Source organism: Oryx dammah, unplaced genomic scaffold (assembly GCF_014754425.2).
Source record: "Oryx dammah isolate SB20612 unplaced genomic scaffold, SCBI_Odam_1.1 HiC_scaffold_20, whole genome shotgun sequence".
Lineage (NCBI taxonomy): Eukaryota > Metazoa > Chordata > Mammalia > Artiodactyla > Bovidae > Oryx > Oryx dammah.
The window spans coordinates 31,300,762-31,320,935 of NW_024070204.1; the positions used below are offsets into that span (position 1 = coordinate 31,300,762).

At 40.6% G+C, this 20,174-nt stretch overlaps 1 protein-coding gene across 1 annotated transcript in view; it reads right to left on the reverse strand.

Annotated features, from left to right (window-relative positions):
• Positions 1-20,174, reverse strand: part of ADAMTS12 (ADAM metallopeptidase with thrombospondin type 1 motif 12) — a 387,436-nt gene that overhangs the window by 97,691 nt on the left and 269,571 nt on the right. Inside the window, exons 15-16 of the mRNA XM_040262292.1 lie at positions 12,181-12,425; positions 10,366-10,504 (exon numbers count right to left, since the gene is read on the reverse strand). Of these exons, the coding sequence (XP_040118226.1) occupies positions 10,366-10,504; positions 12,181-12,425 (384 nt within the window). The remainder of the gene's footprint in view (positions 1-10,365; positions 10,505-12,180; positions 12,426-20,174) is intronic.

Consider the following 20,174-nt stretch of genomic DNA (forward strand, 5'->3'; position numbering starts at 1 on the left):
ACAGAAGAATGAACACATACAGAAGGAGACACTGTTGTTGTTATACTCTGAGTTCTCTTTGAAAAGTGGGCTGTGGGAAATAAGTGGGCTGGCTTTGATGATAATCAACTAAATTTATAATATTCTCTTGCCAATTTTTCATACAGATTTCTGCTCTCAAACAAAGATAAAAATTTAAAATAGACTAAGGAAATAACATCTTAGTGGATTTTTTTAAAATCCTAAATTTCATTTTAAGTACCTTAGTTACCTCAACTTTTAATGAAATAAAAGCAGAAAAAGCAGGCTGCCTTTTTGCCAGGTTTAATTAGAATGCTGTATCTACAATAACTTGCTTCTTGTCCTTCACTCATTTCAACAAAAATAATTGCATTTTCTCCCAAACTATATTTTTTTGATTCCTCATTTTGTTCTTGTTCCTGGAGGCACGTTGGTTTAAATTCATCTTTGAAAAAAGGAGAAGGGGTACGTATGGAGGCAAAATATTCTCTTGACGCCAACAGATATAGAGTTGCTAGAAGATGCTGACTGTACACACAAGTTGCCTGATGGGAAGTGGAAGCCTCTTGATTTAGAGACGTGAGACAGCCTTTGGTGGATGGGCACAGGCATCGTCCCACCAGTCTTTTTTCTTTGGCAGGTCAAGACAGAGCCAGCAGAGGCAGAGCTCTATCTTTCCCTTGGAACATATCATTTTGGTTCTCCTTCAAAAGCCTCCTTCCAGATAAGAAGCCAATGACTGATTACATCTTAGTGAATTTATACTTTAGTAGCTCTCTGCTCCAAATAGACAAGAGTAATTTGTAGGTGTTGGAGAAGACTCTTGAGAGTTCCTTGGACTGCAAGGAGATAATACCAGTCAATCCTAAAGGAAATCAACCCTGAATATTCATTGGAAGGACTGATGCTGAAGCTGAAACTCCAATACTTAGGCCACCTGAGGCAAAGAGTCAACTCACTGGGAAACACTCTGATGCTAGGAAAGATTGAAGGCAGGAGAACTAGGAGGCAACAGAGGATGAGATGGTTGGATGGTATCACTGAATCAATGGACATGAGTTTGAGCAAACTCCAGGAGATAGTGAAGGACAGGGAAGGCTGGCATGCTTCAGCCCATGGAGTTGCAAATAGCTGGATGTGACTTCCCTGAACAAAAATAACAAATATGTAAAATTACTGGTACTTCAGTAATATGCAAAATTATAAAAAGTATTCAATTAGAACTATTTAAAAGGGAAAACAAAAATGTCACAATGCTAAAATGTAGGTAAAAATCCTGACAAAAGGGTGAGCAGGACTTAAGTGAAGGGTCTATCAGAAGCTATTGTTGGTGGTGGCCATGTACTTGGCTCCAGTGAAGTCTCAGAGCTTTAACTCCTCCACCTGAGGTGGGAAGGAGACCACCCTCACCACAAACTTCTTAGATCCTAACTCCTGAACTTCAGGCCTAGGAAGGTGGCAAAGTAAGGACTCAGCTTGTCACATAAACACTCCACCAAGCTGCCTGCCATCTCTGTGGTAATTCCTAACGTATTTTCAGTGTCACAAGGAGAGGCAACTCTGAACCACCTTAACAAGTACTGTCCTGAAATGAAGTCCCATAGAGTGGTCAGGAAAACAGTGCCAAAACTAGGAAAAGTGGGTGCACATAGAGAGTAAAGGGGAGGAAAAGGACAGCAAAGAGAAAAATAAAAAGAATCCAAAAGGGAGAGTTTGTCCATAAAGAAGGTTGAGAACCAAAGAGTTGAAGCTTTCAAATTGTGGTGCTGGGGAAGACTCTTGAGAGTACCTTGGACTGCAAGATCAAACTAGTCAATCCTAAAGGAAATCAACCCTGAATATTCATTAGAAGGACTAATGCTGAAGCTCCAATACTTTGGTCACCTGATGTGAAGAACTGACTCATTGGAAAAGACGCTGATGCTGGGAAAAATTGAGAGCAGGAGGAGAAGGAGGTGACAGAGGATGAGATGGTTGGATGGCATCATTGAATCAAAGAACATGAGGTTGAGCAAGCTCTGGGAGACAGTGGAGGACAGAGGAGCCTGGTATCCTGCAGTCCATGGGGTTGCAAAGAATTTGATACAACTTAGTGACTTAACAACAAATAGGAAATCATGCTTAAATCAAGCCCATAAATTATAATTCCAAAGTCCATAAAGAAATATATAATTGAAAAAGCAAGAGAGTTCCAGAAAAACATCTATTTCTGCTTTATTGACTGTGCCAAAGCTTTTGACTGTACGGATCACCACAAACTATGGAAAATTCTGAAAGAAATGGGAATACCAGACCACCTTACCTGCCTCTTGAGAAACCTGTATACAAGTCAGGAAGCAACAGTTAGAACTGGACATGGAACAGACTGGTTCCAAATAGGAAAATGGGTACATCAAGGCTGTATATTATCACCCTGCTTATTTAACTTATATGCAGAGTACATCATGAGAAATGCTGGGCTGGATGAAGCACAAGCTGGAATCAAGACTGCCAGGAGAAATATCAATAACCTCAGATATGCAGAGGACACCACCCTTATGGCAGAAAGTGAAGAAGAACTAAAGAGCCTCTTGATCAAAGTGAAAGAAGAGAGTGAGAAAGTTGGCTTAAAGCTCAACATTCAGAAAACTAAGATCACGGCATCTGGTCCATCACTTCATGGCAAATAGATGGGGAAAGAGTGGAAACAGTGGCTGACTTTATTTTTTTGAGCTCAAAAATCACTGAAGATGGTGACTGCAGCCATGAAATTAAAAGACACTTACTCCTTGGGAGGAAAGTTATGACCAACCTAGACAGCATATTAAAAAACAGAGACATTACTTTGTCAACAAAGGTTTGTCTAGTCAAGGCTATGGTTTTTCCAGTGGTCATGTATGGATGTACAAGTTGGACTATAAAGAAAGCTGAGTGCAGAAGAATTGATGCTTTTGAACTGTAGTGTTGGAGAAGACTCTTGAGAGTTCCTTGGACTGTAAGGAGATCCAACTAGTCCATCCTAAAGGAGATCAGTCCTGGGTGTTCATTGGAAGGACTGATGTTGAAGCTGAAACTCCAATTCTTTGGCCACCTGATGCAAAGAGCTGACTCATTGGAAAAGACCCTGATGTTGGGAAAGACTGAGGGCAGGAGGAGAAGGGGATGACAGAGGATGAAATGGTTGGATGACATCACTGACTCAATGGACATGAGTTTGGGTAGACTCCAGGAGTTGGTGATGGACAGGGAGGCCTGGCATGCTGCAGTTAATGGGGTCACAAAGAGTTGGACACAACTGAGTGACTGAACTGAACTGAAGGACAGTAAAATAATTACAACAGGAATTTACTCTGGATAAAATATGTTTGATAGGACAGTGGTATGGAATGGACATTTGTTGAACATATGAAAATTCATATGTTGAAGTCCTACCACCTCCCCCACCCAGTGTCATGGTATTTGCAGGTAGGGCATGTGGGAGGTAATTGGGTCATGAGGGTAAGATCCTTAAGACAGAACAGACACCCTTATGTAAAGGAGAAGGGACACGAGAGTCTTGCTCTCTCTGCCATGTAAGGATACAGTGAGAAGTAGCCAACAAGTCAGAAGATTCTCACTGTGAACTGAATCTGTGAGCACCTTGACCTTGGAATTTCTAGCCTCCGGAACTGTGAGAAATGAAGCTTCCCAGTCTGTTGTGTTTTGTAATAGCAGTCCAAACTGAAAAAGACGGCAATCTGACATATATTTTAAAATAAGCATGCTACTTGCTGCCTTTGGATATTTTCACTTGGACATCTCACACGCACTTTAACTGAATTCACATAATTATAAACTCTTTAGAAATGTTTCTTGTCACATCTCCCTGCTTCAGTGAGTAAAACCACATTTAGCCAGTTATGCAAAGGAGAACACTGAGTGTTACCTTTCAACCATCCCTCAGGCTCAAAAAACTCACTACCAACAGATAAACTGAATCAACCACTAAGTCCAGGCTACTCCACCTCCTAAATATCTCCACATTTGTATAATTTTTCTACCTGTAACACCTTACTTTTATTTATTTTAATTATTATTTTTACTTTAAAATATTGTATTGGTTTTGCCACACATCAACATGAATCCACCATGGGTGTACACATGTTCCCAATCCCAAACCCCCCTCCCACCCACCCCCCTACACACACACACACACACACCATCGCTCCGGGTCATCCCAGTGCACCAGCCCCAAGCATCCTGCACCCTGCATCAAACCTAGATTGGCGATTCATTTTCTATATGATATTATACATGTTTCAATGCCATTCTCCCAAATCATCACACCCTCTCCCTCTCCCACAGAGTCCAAAAGACTGTTCTATACATCTGTGTCTCTTTTGCTATCTCACATACAGGGTTATTGTTACCATCTTTCTAAATTCCATATATATGTGTTAGTATACTGTATTGGTGTTTTTCTTTCTGGCTTACTTCACTCTGTATAATCAGCTCGAGTTTCATCCATCTCATTAGAACTGATTCAAATGTATTCTTTTTAATGGCTGAGTAATACTCCATCGTGTATATGTACCACAGCTTTCTTATCCATTCATCTGCTGATGGACATCTAGGTTGTTTCCATGTCCTGGCTATTATAAACAGTGCTGTGATGAACACTGGGGTACATGTGTCTCTTTCAATTCTGGTTTCCTCAGTGTGTATGCCCAGCAGTGGGATTGCTGGGTCATAAGGCAGTTCTATTTCCAGTTTTTTAAGGAATCTCCACACTGTTCTCCATATTGGCAGTACTAGTTTGCATTCCCACCAACAGTGTAAGAAGGTTCCCTTTTCTCCACACCCTCTCCAGCATTTATTACTTGTAGACTTTTGGATTGCAGCCATTCTGACTGGTGTGAAATGGTACCTCATTGAAGTTTTGATTTGCATTTCTCTGATAATGAGTGATGTTGAGCATCTTTTCATGTGTTTGTTAGCCATCTGTATGTCTTCTTTGGAGAAATGTCTATTTAGTTCTTTGGCCCATTTTTTGATTGGGTCGTTTATTTTTCTGGAATTGAGCTGCAGGAGTTGCTTGTATATTTTTGAGATTAGTTGTTTGTCAGTTGCTTCATTTGCTATTATTTTCTCCCATTCTGAAGGCTGTCTTTTTACCTTGCTTATAGTTTCCTTTGTTGTGCAGAAGCTTTTAATTTTAATTAGGTCCCATTTGTTTATTTTTGGTTTTATTTCCAAAATTCTGGGAAGTGGGTCATAGAGGATCCTGCTGTGATTTATGTCAGAGAGTGTTTTGCCTATGTTCTCTTCCAGGAGTTTTATAGTTTCTGGTCTTACGTTTAGATCTTTAATCCATTTTGAGTTTATTTTTGTGCATGGTGTTAGAAAGTGTTCTAGTTTCATTCTTTTACAAGTGGTTGACCAGTTTTCCCAGCACCACTTGTTAAAGAGATTGTCTTTACTCCATTGTATTTTCTTGCCTCCTTTGTCAAAGATAAGGTGTCCATAGGTGTGTGGATTTATCTCTGGGCTTTCTATTTTGTTCCATTGATCTATATTTCTGTCTTTGTGCCAGTACCATACTGTCTTGATGACTGTGGCTTTGTAGTAGAGCCTGAAGTCAGGCAGGTTGATTCCTCCAGTTCCATTCTTCTTTCTCAAGATTGCTTTGGCTATTTGAGATTTTTTTGTATTTCCATACAAATTGTGAAATTATTTGTTCTAGCTCTGTGAAAATACCACTGGTAGCTTGATAGGGATTGCATTGAATCTATAGATTGCTTTGGGTAGTATACTCATTTTCACTATATTGATTCTTCTGATCCATGAACATGGTATATTTCTCCATCTATTAGTGTCCTCTTTGATTTCTTTCACCAGTGTTTTATAATTTTCTATATATAGGTCTTTAGTTTCTTTAGGTAGATATATTCCTGTCTTTTATTCTTTTCGTTGCAATGGTGAATTGAATTGTTTCCTTAATTTCTTTTTCTACTTTCTCATTATTAGTGTATAGGAATGCAAGGGGTTTCTTTGTGTTGATTTTATATCCTGCAACTTTACTGTATTGATTGATTAGCTCTATTAATTTTCTGGTGGAGTCTTTAGGGTTTTCCATGTAGAGGAGCATGACCTCTGCAAACAGTGAGAGTTTTACTTCTTCTTTTCCAATTTGGATTCCTTTTATTTACTTACTTTTAAACTTTTTCTTTTTTATTGAGGTATAACCAATTAACAAAAAATGTTGTGATGTGTCAAGTAAACCACAAAGGGACCTAGCCATATATATACACTTATCTTTTCTCCTCCAATCCCCCAACACCATCCAGGCTGCCGCATAACATTGAGCAGTGTTCCATGTGCTACACAGCAGGGCCTTGTTGGTTATCCATTTTAAATATAGCAGTGTGTACCACCTTACTTTTATTTCAAGCCACTAATATTAATTCCCCAGATGACTGCCAAGATCTTCTTTCTCTTTGCCATTCCTCTAGAGTTTCTCCCACATGGAAACAAAACATTGACCCTAGTTAACTCTGAGAGGAAGGAAAGAGAGTGGAATTAGGGAGTGCTCTTTAAGTATATTTGTGCACTTTTTTATTCTTTAAAAATGAAGATTGAAATAAACATAACATAATAATAAGATCTGATAAACTTGAGTGGTTGATATACAGGAGTTTGTTATGGCATTCTCCTTTTTTTGCTGGGATGTTTGAAATATTTTCCTGTGAAAAAGTGTAAAACTAAAACAACACAATAACAAAATGAATAAAATAAAATAAAATGATTGCTACTCTCTATTTGCAACCCTTTTACTACGGGAATCAATTTGATAATAAATTTCTTAATAGTTGGTATATCTTACTTTTTGAACCTAGAAATTACATTTACAAATTAACATTTAATGAGATCATTCTTTACGTGGGCCCAAAGATGCTGATTACAGGGTGATGATCAATAAGGAATTGGCTAAGGGAATTTTGCTTTGTCTTGCCAATGAAATATAATGTGTCCCTAAAAATGATTGCTCTGGAGACTGAATAATACATGGAAAGGTACCTATGTTAGGGTGTTAAATGAAAACATGTGTGTCTGTGTACATAAATCCATCCACATGCACACAACTATAAACATCTACTGGAGAAGGAAATGGCAACCCACTCCAGTGCTCTTGCCTGGAAAATCCCATGGGTGGAGGAGCCTGGCAGGCTACAGTTCATGGGGTTGCAAAGAGTTGGACACTACTGAGCAACTTCACTTTATTTCACATAAACATCTATGATGAGAAACAAGAATATTGAAGGGCAATAAAGCAAAATGCCAAAGTGCATATGTGTTAGGATGCTGATTTAAAAAAATTTTTTTCATTAATGTATTTAAGTTAGTTTTATAATATATAAAGTTTTAATCTGACATAAAAATACACCACCAAATGATTCAGTGTTTCAGGCATGCTTCCATCTTTATATTTAACAATAAGTGTCCTGTGTAAATATTAGCATTTCATTCTCTGTGTCTGAGAGTACAAAGGTAGATACGCTGTCACTCTTCTCTGCCAGAACAAAGACAGCACAGTGCTATTTGAATAGATAGAAGAGGCTGAAATTCAGGTGAGCATGTGGACACTATGATTGCTCTGCTAAGGTTTAATAAGCAGAGTGACATTTGCCCAAGTTGGCCGAGGTGCAACTGAAGGATCAGGGTGTATCAAAACCAAAGGCCCAATTCACACTTGGTAAGGCTGTTGCATATCCTTGCTAACTGCAGATGTACCTTTATGATTCTCACACCAATCAGCCATTTATATTGTATTTCCCCTGTTCTGAAATATCACACAAGTCATGCAAAGGGTCCAACCCATGCTGAAATAGCAGGAGGGGGTGGATGATGTTCTCTTCTTCTCTGAGGAGGCCCTGCTAAGGCAGGGCTGGCTGAGTTTCTTTCTGTGGTGTCCCGGGACAAATGATTCAAACTTAAAGCTTAAAATCCTAGGATAGAGGAGCCTAGCAGGCTACGGTCCGTGGGGTTGCAAAAGAGTGGGACACAACTTAGCAACTAAACAACAACAATCCTTGCACAGAAAAGAGAACAAAAGGGATGCAAAATTGAAAAAGTATTTGTTAACCACAATGAAGTCTCAATGACTTCATGTTCCTCACAGCTGGTCCTCAGGGAAATATTTTCTTATTTTCTGCTTAAGTAGCTTTTGCTTCTCAGCCTGTTCAGTCCTCCTAGGCAGCATCCTTGGCGGGAACAGCAGGACAGGCTCTCACGGATGCCCCTGAGGCTGCTGTCAGTGCACATTTGACCTGGACAGATTTCCAGAGGTTTGGGGTTTTCAAAACATCACGCATTTTGAAATGAACATATGACCTGTTATTTCTAAAGGTTGTGTGCTGTGTGCTCACTCATGTCCAACTCTTTGTGACCCATGGACTGTAGCCCACCAGGCTTCTCTGTCCATGGGATTCTCCAGGCAAGAATACTGGAGTAGGTTGCCATTTCCTTCTCCATTCCAAAGGTTAGCTCTTGGTTTTCTATACTGAAGGAGGGAAAGAAAGAAATCAGTAATACAAAAATTGTCTCACTGTCGCTGGATCTCTTTCCATGATTACCTCCCGGGGGGCAGAGGGTAGAAGGAGCAAGTGGACAAGTGGAGCAAAGTATATGAGAGGAAGCCAGGGAGAAGGAGGCTGTATTCTCCTGGCTCCTTTACTCCATCACTTTGATTCTCTTTGCTGTATTGCTGATTCTGGCATTTCAGCATATAGTTGTCCTTGTTTTATAGGCAGTAGTAACAATGCATGCATGCGTGCTAAGTCGCTTCAGTTGTGTCTGACTCTTTGCAACCCAATAGACTGTAGCCCGCCAATCTGTCCATGGGATTCTCCAGGCAAAAATACTGGAGTGGGTTGCTTTGCCCTCCTCCAGGGGATTTTCCTGATCCAGGGATCGAAGCCGCTTCTCTTATGTTTCCTGCTTTGGCAGGCAGGTTCCTTAGCCCTAGTGCTAGTTGCCCTCATTTTATAGGCAGTAGTAACAATAGAGGCAGAAAATTCCAGAACAGACTTGGACAGGATCCAAAAGAAGAAAAGAGAGTTAGAGTTTACTATTAAAGCCCCCAGATGAGTGAAGAGCCCCAAGTACCAGAACAGCCCCAACTCCTGCCTTCAGAGACCTTGAGAGTCCGTGTTCTACAAATGTCCACGTGCTCCTGTCCAGCTTCTAGCATCTGTCTGCAGCAGGACTGTGCCTACAGGGCTGAGGCCAATCAAACCTAAGCAGAAGCGGTCTGCATCACTCCAGGCCATGGCCATTATGAAGGGCCAGTCTGCCTCTTCAATTTCTGCCCTCCCAGTGGTGCAATTTCAGATGTCTCAGCTACAAGACAAAGCAGGGTCATCTGATATATGTCAGATTTAGAATGGGATAAAAATAAACCTTCACTGTGTTCCTAAGATTTTGATTTGTTACTGCAGCAGAACTTGTCCTATCCTGACATACTTAACAGCAAGGAACCTCTCCAATGCTTGATTTTATGAGAGAAAACTATTATTCCTGTAGGTATGAAAAACTGATCAGTTGGAGACAGAAGAAGACCATTGGGCTAGGAATCAGGAGAGCTGGTTATGGTCTGGATGTGGCCGTAATTGAAAGGATGCCTCTGTAGGTGGTTTGACTTCTGTGGTCCTCAACTAGACCAGTTATAAATCTTTATGTTTTACTTTTTAAAAAGACACACAGGTTGTTGCTAAGCACCAGATTTGAGCTCCATGACGCCCTTGAGGGTTGGGATGGGGTGGGAGGTGGGAGGGAGGTTCAAGAGGGAGGGGACATGGGTATACCCATGGCTGATTCATGTTGATGTATGGCAGAAACCAACAGAATATTGTAAAGCAATTATCCTCCAATTAAAAGTAAATAAATAAGTAAATAAAAAGACATGTAGGGACTTCCCTGGCAGTCCAGTGGCTAAGACTCCAAGCTCCCAATGCAGGGAGCCTGGGTTCCACCCTTGGTCAGGGGACTAGATCCCACATGCTGCAAATAAGAGTTAGCATACCACAACTGAAAATCCCACATGCTAAAATGAAGACCCGGCAAAGCCAAATAAATAAATATAGAAAATAAATAAAAGACTTGTAACTCTTTATGTAAACAAAATGTTTCATGAGTATAGTATATAAAGCTGATTAAAAAACAAACAAACAAACAAACCTGCCTCTTTGTTTATACCATGTCTGACACATTTACTACTCATAGAAGCCCCTGGGCCATCTTTGTAGAACCCTGCAGACCCAGGGGCATGAGTGCAAATTGCCGGCTTGAACTATTTCTGTGGCTTATTCCGAAGCTGACGTGGTTCATAGAGAGAGCATCTGTTCTCACCTGTTCCACATGTTACACTGCACTCTGTCCAGCGACCATACTGCCAGAAATACACCAGCTTCTCCACGTCATTGTCAAGGCCATCCTTCCGGATTGTGTACTCATACTTGATACCAGGGTTAGTCACCTGGAATAGAAGCTAAAGGGCAAGAGAGGGGTCATGCAAAACTCTGATGTGACCTTACACTGCAAATCACAGTCACATAAAAATCCTGCCCAATGTCCACCACTTTAAAGTAGTCATGAAGGCATGCACTGGAACAAACGCCATTAAATAAATACATCTACTTCCCACCTGTAAGTCTACATACATCTACATCTAATCTGCCCCAATCTATTATTTATTGACTGAATTCCCATGGGAAATCTAATCATATGGGAATTATTCTGAGGGATTAACCAGAGTACCCTTTCCAACAATAGCTGGTAGGTCACTTTGTGCCCTTGCATACCTACTAACTTTGTGGTTATGGGTAATTTCCTTGATCTCTTTGTGCCTTACTTTCCTTATCAACAAGGTAAGGATAATCACAGCATGACTAAGGAATGTTGATGAGGGCTAAATAAATAATAGTTATGTTATTAGATATGGTTGGATCTGTGCCTGGCATACAGTTAGCACTCAGTAAACACTAATTTGGTTGTTGTTGTTATTGCTTTATGATGCCCTCTTCTAGCTCTTAGGCTGGTTTCTTTACAGCATATAATTCTGGGGTTAAAATGGTCATGGGTTTTAGCCAAAGCACAAAATTGTAATCAGAATTTGGGACCTTCTCCTCCTTTCCCTCTCCTTTAGGCAATCTACTTATCAGGTGTTTGAAATAGATTCATCTTACATTAGAGGTGGTGGATTGGTTGCTCCATGGAATTGTGGATCCCCATATATAAAACTTTTCCCTGGTGGGCCTCTAAAATGTAAGGTTTCCTGACATTTATGGATCATGGCTGTCAAGCCTTGACTTCCAGCTTCTGTGAATGCTCTGATCTCTGGTTCTGAAATGACTTTCCTCTAAATTCTGAATACAGTTAGATGTCACCATCTCTTGGGCCATTTGTAATCCCCAGCCTGCCTCGCCTCTGCTGGTATAATTATCCCACTCCTTTTCTATAGTTCTTTGCCAGTATGGTAGACAAATCACTTCTGCCTTTGAAGAGCATATCCTATATATAAATATATTTCTCCTCCAACAGTTTTAGAAAGTCAGATCTTTTGTCTGAGGACAACCACATGAGAACATGTGAAAGAAACATGTCAGTTCATCACCACTGCTGGAAAGCTGTTTGAAAACTCATAACAGGCTGACATAGATTGGTGCTATCGTTTTCATGTCCAAGGAAAAAACTCATTCTGAAATAAATAGCCTGCATTGACCATACTGGAAACTGAACTCCATGGATGATCTTAGGGCCCCTGGCATTCCATCATGAGAGTTTCAGCAATTTTAGGCAATAAAGGATTTTACCCCTGTTCCTCGCTAAAAGGAGGTTTAAGGATTCTTAATGAAGGTGTACTAAGTCGCTTCAGTCATGTCTGACTTTTTGCGACCCTATGGACTATAGCCTGCCAGGCCCCTCTCTCTACAGTGGTTCTCCAGGCAAAATCCTGGAGTGGGTTACCATGCCCACCAGGAAGATCCCCAGATTCCAGGGCATCTTCCCAACCCAGGGATCGAACCTGCATTTCTTATGTCTCCTGCATTGGCAGGCGGATTCTTTACCACTAGAGCCGTATCCACTAGCAAATACTTAGGAAAAGAAAATTAGAAAGATCCTAACTAGTGTAAATGTCAGCAGTTTCCTTCACTTCTGCATTACCTGGATCCACACTGACTCATTGGTGGGACCCGTGGCCATCAGCTTCTCTAGGTCTCCTTTTCTGTCGTATTGAAAGATGGTCCCTGCCAGCTTGTAGTTCCCATTCCACTGGATAATAAATCCTCCATTGAGATAATATTTTTCAGGGTCTTCACTCCTGATGGCCAGAAAGTTTCCAGCTCCTTCAACCTCCATTACTCGTATGTCCCTGGCTCCTTTTGGAATTAGTCCAATGTCAACATAACCTAAGGAGGAAAGAAAGGCATGCAAGCTTAGCTGAACACAGTCCATTTCCAACCATTATCTATGCTCTTTCCAGCATCTCCACCATTTAGTGCCCTTGTCTTCCTGCTGGGTGGGTACTGAGACTGGCAGATACACTAATCATACGGAACTTTAAGGAGCTTGGACATGAATAGAAATCTCAGGAGCTTTGTGACTCAGTACGTAATCAGTTTTATGAAAGGAGAGGTGAAATAAATGAAGATCAGATTCTGAAGCTTTTGTGGTTGATCCAGCATTTATTTTTCTGTGATTTCCTGTTGATAGTTCAAAATGTCACAGCCCCTAGCCAGCTTCCCATTTGCATTTTGCTCCCCATTTGTTGCTGCTATCAGATCAATCTTCCTGTACACTTTCAGTGGCTAAATATTTTGCCTCATTCTCTTTGCCTGAAAATTAAAAACAGATGAGGAAATAATTTAATCATAGCTTAAATTCATTAAGAGAATTCTGTAGGGAATCTTGGATTGATTGCCACCTGGCACACTTGAATACAACTTATGATGAGAAACTCAGCTCTGAGCACAGCTTTTTATATTGCTGGACAATTATATTCATTAAAAAGATTTTTTTCATATATTCTTATGTTTTGATGAAATATAAACTTATGTTTTATTCTCATGTGTTCTAATCCAACATTCTCAAAAAACAGAACATCCACTTAAAGACCATGATCAATTCTAGCTACAGTCGTATCCTCACTTATTGGTTATTATGGTAGGAGACCTAAAGGCGAGAAATGGAATTAAAACATGAAGGGTTTCCTCTCTTTGCCAGACTCTAAGCTAAGCCCTTTATGCATTCATCCTATTTATGCTTCTTAAGAACATAAGAAGCATATGTTAACCACCTTATAGCTGTTATAGAAAGGAAAGACTCTGGGGAAGGCACTGGGAAAGGTGTACTGGCCATGAGAGTCAGACAGCAGTTCTAGTTTCTGCATCACAATAAGCTCCATGATGTCCATCAACTTATTCAACTGCTTTGAATGTCATCTGTAAAAGGAAGGAGCTTGAATGAGATGATGTCTGACATCCTTCCTAGCGCTGATAATCAATTATTTGGCCCATTTCTAGGCTACATTTTCTGTGTTCCTTTACTTTTTCCATGCAAAACTTCATTTATTTATTTTTTGTTGTTGTTGCTTTTTTTATTTAAATTTTTATTTTTACTTTATTTTGCTTTACAGTACTGTATTAGTTTTGCCATACATTGACATGAATCCGCCACAGGTGTACATGAGTTCCCAATCCTGAACCCCCCTCCCACCTCCCACCCCATATCATCTCTCTGCATCATCCCCGTGCACCAGCCCCAAGCATCCTGTATCAAAACTTTAAGATCTTGATCATCCTGGTCATTTCCCACTGGATTTATCCTAGGTTTTATTCTAACAAGCAAGCCCTCATCTCTGTCACCTAAAAGTGCCCCGACTGCTTTCTTTCCCTCAGACATTAACACAGCACAGAATCCTGGGTGTTAAAACCCACAACAGGCCAGCAGGAATGATTTACTCAGAAGCCGTGCACAGGCCACAACTTCAGCTCTATTTTTCAAACTCGCAGCTGCCATCCAAAGGAACGAAAGTGTAGGGCATGGAGTACTTGATTAAACTCCACTAGGCCCTTACAAATTTACCCAAGACACTTGATTAAAACTACTAATTTAGAACTAGCAGGGCAAAATATTTATCACATGTAACTGAGGGTAATGCAATTGTTTAAAAAACTTTGGAACACTGCTTCCTACAGCCATAGCAGAGCTTCTTGTAGCAGAGCTCATGCAGAAAAGTCAACTGGCATTAAATAGGATGCTGCTGTTGCTTAGTCGCTCAGTCATGTCTGACTCTTTTGAGACCCTATGCACTGGAGCCCGCCAGGCTCCTCTGTCCATGGTATTTCTCAGGCAAGAATACTGGAGTAGGTTGCCATTTCCTTCTCCAGGGGATCTTCCAGACCCAAGGATTGAACCCATGTCTCCTGCATTAGCAGGTGGATTCTTCACCCCTGAGCCATCTGGAAAGCCCATTAAATAGTATGATAACCACCATATCCCTTGTCTTAAAACAAACAAAAAAAACAAACAAAATAAAAAAGCTGTGAGAAATAGATGAGAAAACAACCCCCAAGAGTTTGCTTTTTATCTTCCACTTAAGAATATTAACCAATACAGAATTGTAAAGTAAAATAAAAAATTTTTTTAAAAAAGGAGAAAAAAAAATAATAAATAAATTTATCATATAAAAAAAGAATATTAAATTTAGAAATATTTATTGTGTGTAGATTCTGCCATATTAAAAGGCGAAGTATATCAAATTTAAAATAAAAGATTTCATTGAATACAATATCTGCTTCTGAACAGTTTGTAGACAGAAGGTGTAAACAGGCAGATTTAGCCATGAGCAAAAGTAATACATATTTATAATATATTTTTGCAAAAGAACACCAAAAATGAAACCCCAAAAATAAAATTCTGATATTTGGAGTTAAAAAGAACCACAACATATCCACAGACTCTTACACATCACAAAATAGCCCACAAGAGAGAGGAGTGTAAAATGAGCAGTAAAAGTTTCCATTTCTCTCCACCCAGAGGCTTAAATCCCAAAGATAATTACACTTAATATTTTCTTGGATTCTCTTTCGAAACCTTTCTTCGTACTTATAAACACACATGCATGCTTTTTTAAACAAGTGATATATCATACTATATGAACATTTTAACTATTGCTTTTTAAATTTAATGTACCTCTCACATCTTTCCACATTTTTGAGCAGTGCAACAACTGCCAAAATGACATAAACCTATTTTTTAACCAACACACTGTTAATGGACATTTAGGTGGAAGGGAATGATCTACAAAATGAAGAAATGTTTTCCAAGAGAGAAGGCAATCTATGCTATATCACACATATGTATGTATATATATATATACACACACACATATCTATAACCAAGATTTGTTAAATACCTAAAACAGCATTTTTAATGAAAAAATGTGATTGGTAGAACAGACATGAAAAAAGTCCCCTTGAATGTCTCATATTCATGGGTCTTTACAGAAATGAGAATCATATAAAAAAAAGCTGTAGAGGTGAAGGGCTATTGAGACATTTATCCTATGTCAAGGGAAAATTTTCAGGGTTGGTAGAATATCCCTCAAATAGTAAGAAAGATTAATATATTCATTCAGCAAATCACTTTTCTTTCATTTTCCCCAGTAAACACTATCCTTTTGCACTAGTATTGGAGAAAGCAGAAAGACATAATCTTGGCCTCAAAGGAGGAGTCTCTTCTTTGTCCATGGAGAACACCTGGAAAAACCATCCCTGAGTCTAAACATCTTAAGCTAAAAGAATATTCAAGACCTTTGAGGATGGAGTAGAAGACTGGCCTCATTTCTGAAGACATATCATAGGAGGAACAGTGGATTATTGTGCTAATATGCATCTTATCCAACTATTCTAAAAAAGAGATTTGCTCACTGGCTTATTTTGTTTCCAGTCTGTCACTTCAAATAAAAATGTGTTTATGAAGAGGTCATACTGTTAACCCATGCAATTTATCTACAACTACCAGATTGCCTTTTCCTTTTTTAAAAAAAATTTGTTCTGTCAGTTTGTGGCAAGCAAGACGATCCTCACTGCAGGCCAAGATGTCATGGTTTCTGTGAGGAAAGATGTTTTTTTTTGCCTAGGAAAGACAGATCACTCTTCTGAAGCCTGGCTTGACGACAGTGACACACTAGTGCCTGGTTCAGATTCAAACCTCCATTTGACCTGCTCACAAATCACAGTGAGGAAGAGCTACATATAACTGTATTCATCAGCTAGATCTTTGAGAATTAAAGTGTTCCGGATTTGGAACTTTAGCCTCAATTATTTCAAAATAGGGTAGGAAGGGGCCTGGAGTCATGGAACACATCATGAGCAACTATGATCTTCTTGTTATTGGGTTGGTTAAAAAGTTCTTAACCATAAGATCTTACAGAAAAATCTGAATTAATTTTTTGGCCAACCCAATAGAAACCGGTGGAAACGGCAGAAGGAACAGACAGAGGCTTCCTGACTCTGAACACTTCCAGGGTAAAGGCCCACAGTCCTGAGCCTAGGAGGTCTTTCAGCTCTTCTGATGGGAGAACTTCTGTGTAAAGTATCCATTCCCCTACTCCCTCCAACTCAAGGTTTCCCAGAAAGTGTGACTTAGGACAGTTTCCAAGTAAAGGTGGTATTCTGGTAAATATGCTTTCAAGAAAGCCATGTCCTCTCTCATCATTATCTCCTAACTTCTGCCTCCAATTCTGTCTCTGGGATGTTTTCTTATGTGAATCTCATCCCCTTTACATGAACTTCTTTAGTCCAAGCCCTCATCTCCTGGACCTGGGTTGATATCCCAGCACTGGGCTCTCCTATTCCAGGCAATTTTGTATGTCATTGGCAAACTAGTCTTTCTATGACACTGACCTCCTCATGTCATTTCACCTTCCTAAAATCATATAATGGCCCCGTATGTGCTATGCCAAGTCACTTCAGTCATATCCGACTCTTAGCAACCCTATGGACTGTAGCCTGCCAGGCTCCTCTGTCCGTGGGATTCTCCAGGCAAGAATCCTAGAGCTGGTTGCCATCCCCTCTTCTAGGGGATCTTCCTGACCAGGGATCAAACCAGTGTTCTTATGTCTCCTGCATTGGCAGGCAGGTTCTTCACTGCCCCAGAATATTCTCTGGGGCCAGAGAATAGGCCCTAGAATGGTCCCTATTCTCTCTTAAATCAATAGGAAATAAATTGAATATTGTGGGACAGCCCAGGAGCAACTTTGAGTCAGGAAGCCATATCATTTCTTCTTAAAAGCATCTCAAGTCCCACTGCCCAGACTTGTATGGACCCTGCACTCAGCACTGAGGCCACAGCCCAGACCTGTGCTGTGAGTGCTCTTAGTGGGCTCCGCTCATATTCATGATCACATTAGTTTGTCACAGAGCCTAGAGGTCCCAAGCCAAAGTCCAGAATGTGCTTCATTACGGAATTAAGATGGGCATTTAAGTTATCATTTTTGTCAATTCTGAACTCTATGTGAATTTAATCTTTTGACCATAAAGATCAGTGGCAGAACCTAGGGAGCTGCAGCCAGCAGTACTCAACACATAAACACACAAAATCAATACAGGATGGCATCCAGGGGGTCAGGTACACAATTTCAGGCAGCTGCTGCTTTCCCTCCATTCCAGGAATCTCTTCTAAAGATATGGATGCTAGCAGCAAAAGTTTAAGAATATTCTGTGTGTTTCTTCTGCCCTCTAGACTCTAGACCTTTTTTTCAACGTGCTGAATTGTAGAAATGAAAAACTGTACGTAAGGTATATTAGACAGTGGAAACTGAATTAAGTATTGTGCCAAAAGACTTAAAGTAGCTCTACCATGTGCATCAAATCTACTCAATAGATATGCAAATGTGTTACTTAAAATATAAAATTAAAGGTGAACTTTATATGGTATGTATAGATAAGGCTTTTGGACTCTGAGGGAGAGGGAAAGGGTGGGATGATTTGGGAGAATGGCATTGAAACATGTGTAATATCATATATGAAACAAATCGCCAGTCCAGGTTTGAAGCATGATTCAGGATGCTCGGGGCTGGTACACTGGGATGACCCAGAGGGATGGTATGGGGAGGGAGGTGGGAGGGTGGGTCAGGATGGGGAACATGTGTATACCTGTGGCGGATTCATGTTGATGTATGGCAAAACCAATAGAATATTATAAAGTAATTAACCTCCAATTAAATAAATTTATATTTAAAAAAAAAGATTTGAAACAAAAGTTGAACATATTCTGGTTAGGACTAAATAGAGGAGGTAGGAATCAAGGCTGGTGGTTTGGGTCCCGAGTTAAGTGACACAATCAGTCATAGGAGAGTTCCAGGGTGCTCAGAGAATGTGGTCCCTTGTTGCCAGCATCAGAACAAAGCAAGTCCATGAGAATAAGCCCAGGATTTGGGTTAGTGGTCAGAGGACCTGGCATTGGAGGGGTCAAGAGAAGCCAATAAAGGCCACAGGAGTCCAGAGGGGTGGTTTTAGGAGGTCAATGGATTAAGTGCAAGAAGTTTAAAAAATACCAGAAAAGAACTGCTGCTGCTGCTGCTAAGTTGCTTCAGTCGTGTCCGACTCTGTGCGACCCCATAGACGGCAGCCCACCAGGCTCCCCCGTCCCTGGGATTCTCCAGGCAAGAACACTGGAGTGGGTTGCCATTTCCTTCTCCAAAGAGAAAAGAGCTAGCTAATATTAAAGATCAAGGTAGGTGAGTATTACAGAATCAGAGAGATTAAGCAGCAGGAAATAAATCATGCTGAGGAACTGGGCAACAAGGGGTCAATGTTCTAGACCAAAGAGAATGGGCTGCAAGAGTTTGGGATGAAGGCCAAGGCTCTGGATGGCACCTTGGTGGTCCCCTTGGAAGAAGAGGGCTTAATAGTCTCCCAACTTCCTTTTGAAAGAGGCTCCTAATTTAAATTCTCCCTAAGAGCGAAATGTCACAGTGGATTCCTGGTGGTTCCATCACCCAGATAGTGTGAGGAAAGAAGCAGTGGGAAGAGTCACCATGTTATTCATTATTCTGTCCCCCATGCCAAGCACACAATAAGTGCTCAATTAAAATTTCTCAAGTAAAAGAGCAAGTGAGTGAATGAACAAATGAACCAGGGAGTTCCTGTACATAGTACAGTGGACTCTGGGCCTAAGTTCTTCAAACTGAACATACTTTCCATCACAGTAACCATGTGCTACACCTAGATGCCTTTTTTCCTCCTCTTTCTCCATGAGAGGAAATAGAAGTTATTATGGAGGGTCTGGGGGCAGGAGGAGAAGGGGATGACAGAGGATGAGATAGCTGGATGGCATCACTGACTCGATGGACGTGAGTTTGAGTGAACTCCGGGAGTTGGTGATGGACAGGGAGGCCTGGCGTGCTGCAATTCATGGGGTCACAGAATCGGACACAACTGAGCGACTAAACTGAACTGAATGGAGGGTCTACAAGAGGATAGCCCTTTTGTTCCCCAAGCACAGTCCTACTTAAAAGACTAGATGTCACCATCTAGTATGCAGCATCAGATCTACTAAGCAGAGTTCCTCTTCCCAGAGAAAGATGGAAATTTAGCTGTTGAGACATTCCAGGGCAGCCATGAATAAAGACACCTTCTCCAAAAAACTCTGCCCAACTTCAACACTTAGATATCAACAAATGATCAGCCTTGATGCTGGGAATGGGGAAGACAAAATACACCATGGAGGGTTGAAGGGGCCTCAGAAATGGCCCAGAGAGGTGGCTTCCCCAAGGTCAATGGCAGTCTAAGCAAGTAACCCTGTCTTTTTGCCTCTGAGCATACTTCAACTCCACATTATCCTCTCTGTTTCTTAGAAGCACACACAAAAAATATAGAAAAAGGCTTGACTAGTATTTCATGCCTCTGTCATCAAGAGCAGCAGCAGCCAGAGAGGAGGCGGTATTGGGTATGACTGCCATGGACATCTCTAACGCAGACTTTTTCAACTATAGTCCTACTGGGAAAAAAGCTGACAGCCAGAGTAAAGCAGGGCAAAAAAGAGAAGAACTCAGGCAGAAGCCACGGATCAGTGTGGTCATGCAAGCTTTGAAGGGTTTTTGAATCCTTGTGAGTGACTGAGCACATATTCTCATTATTTCCTAGTCATGG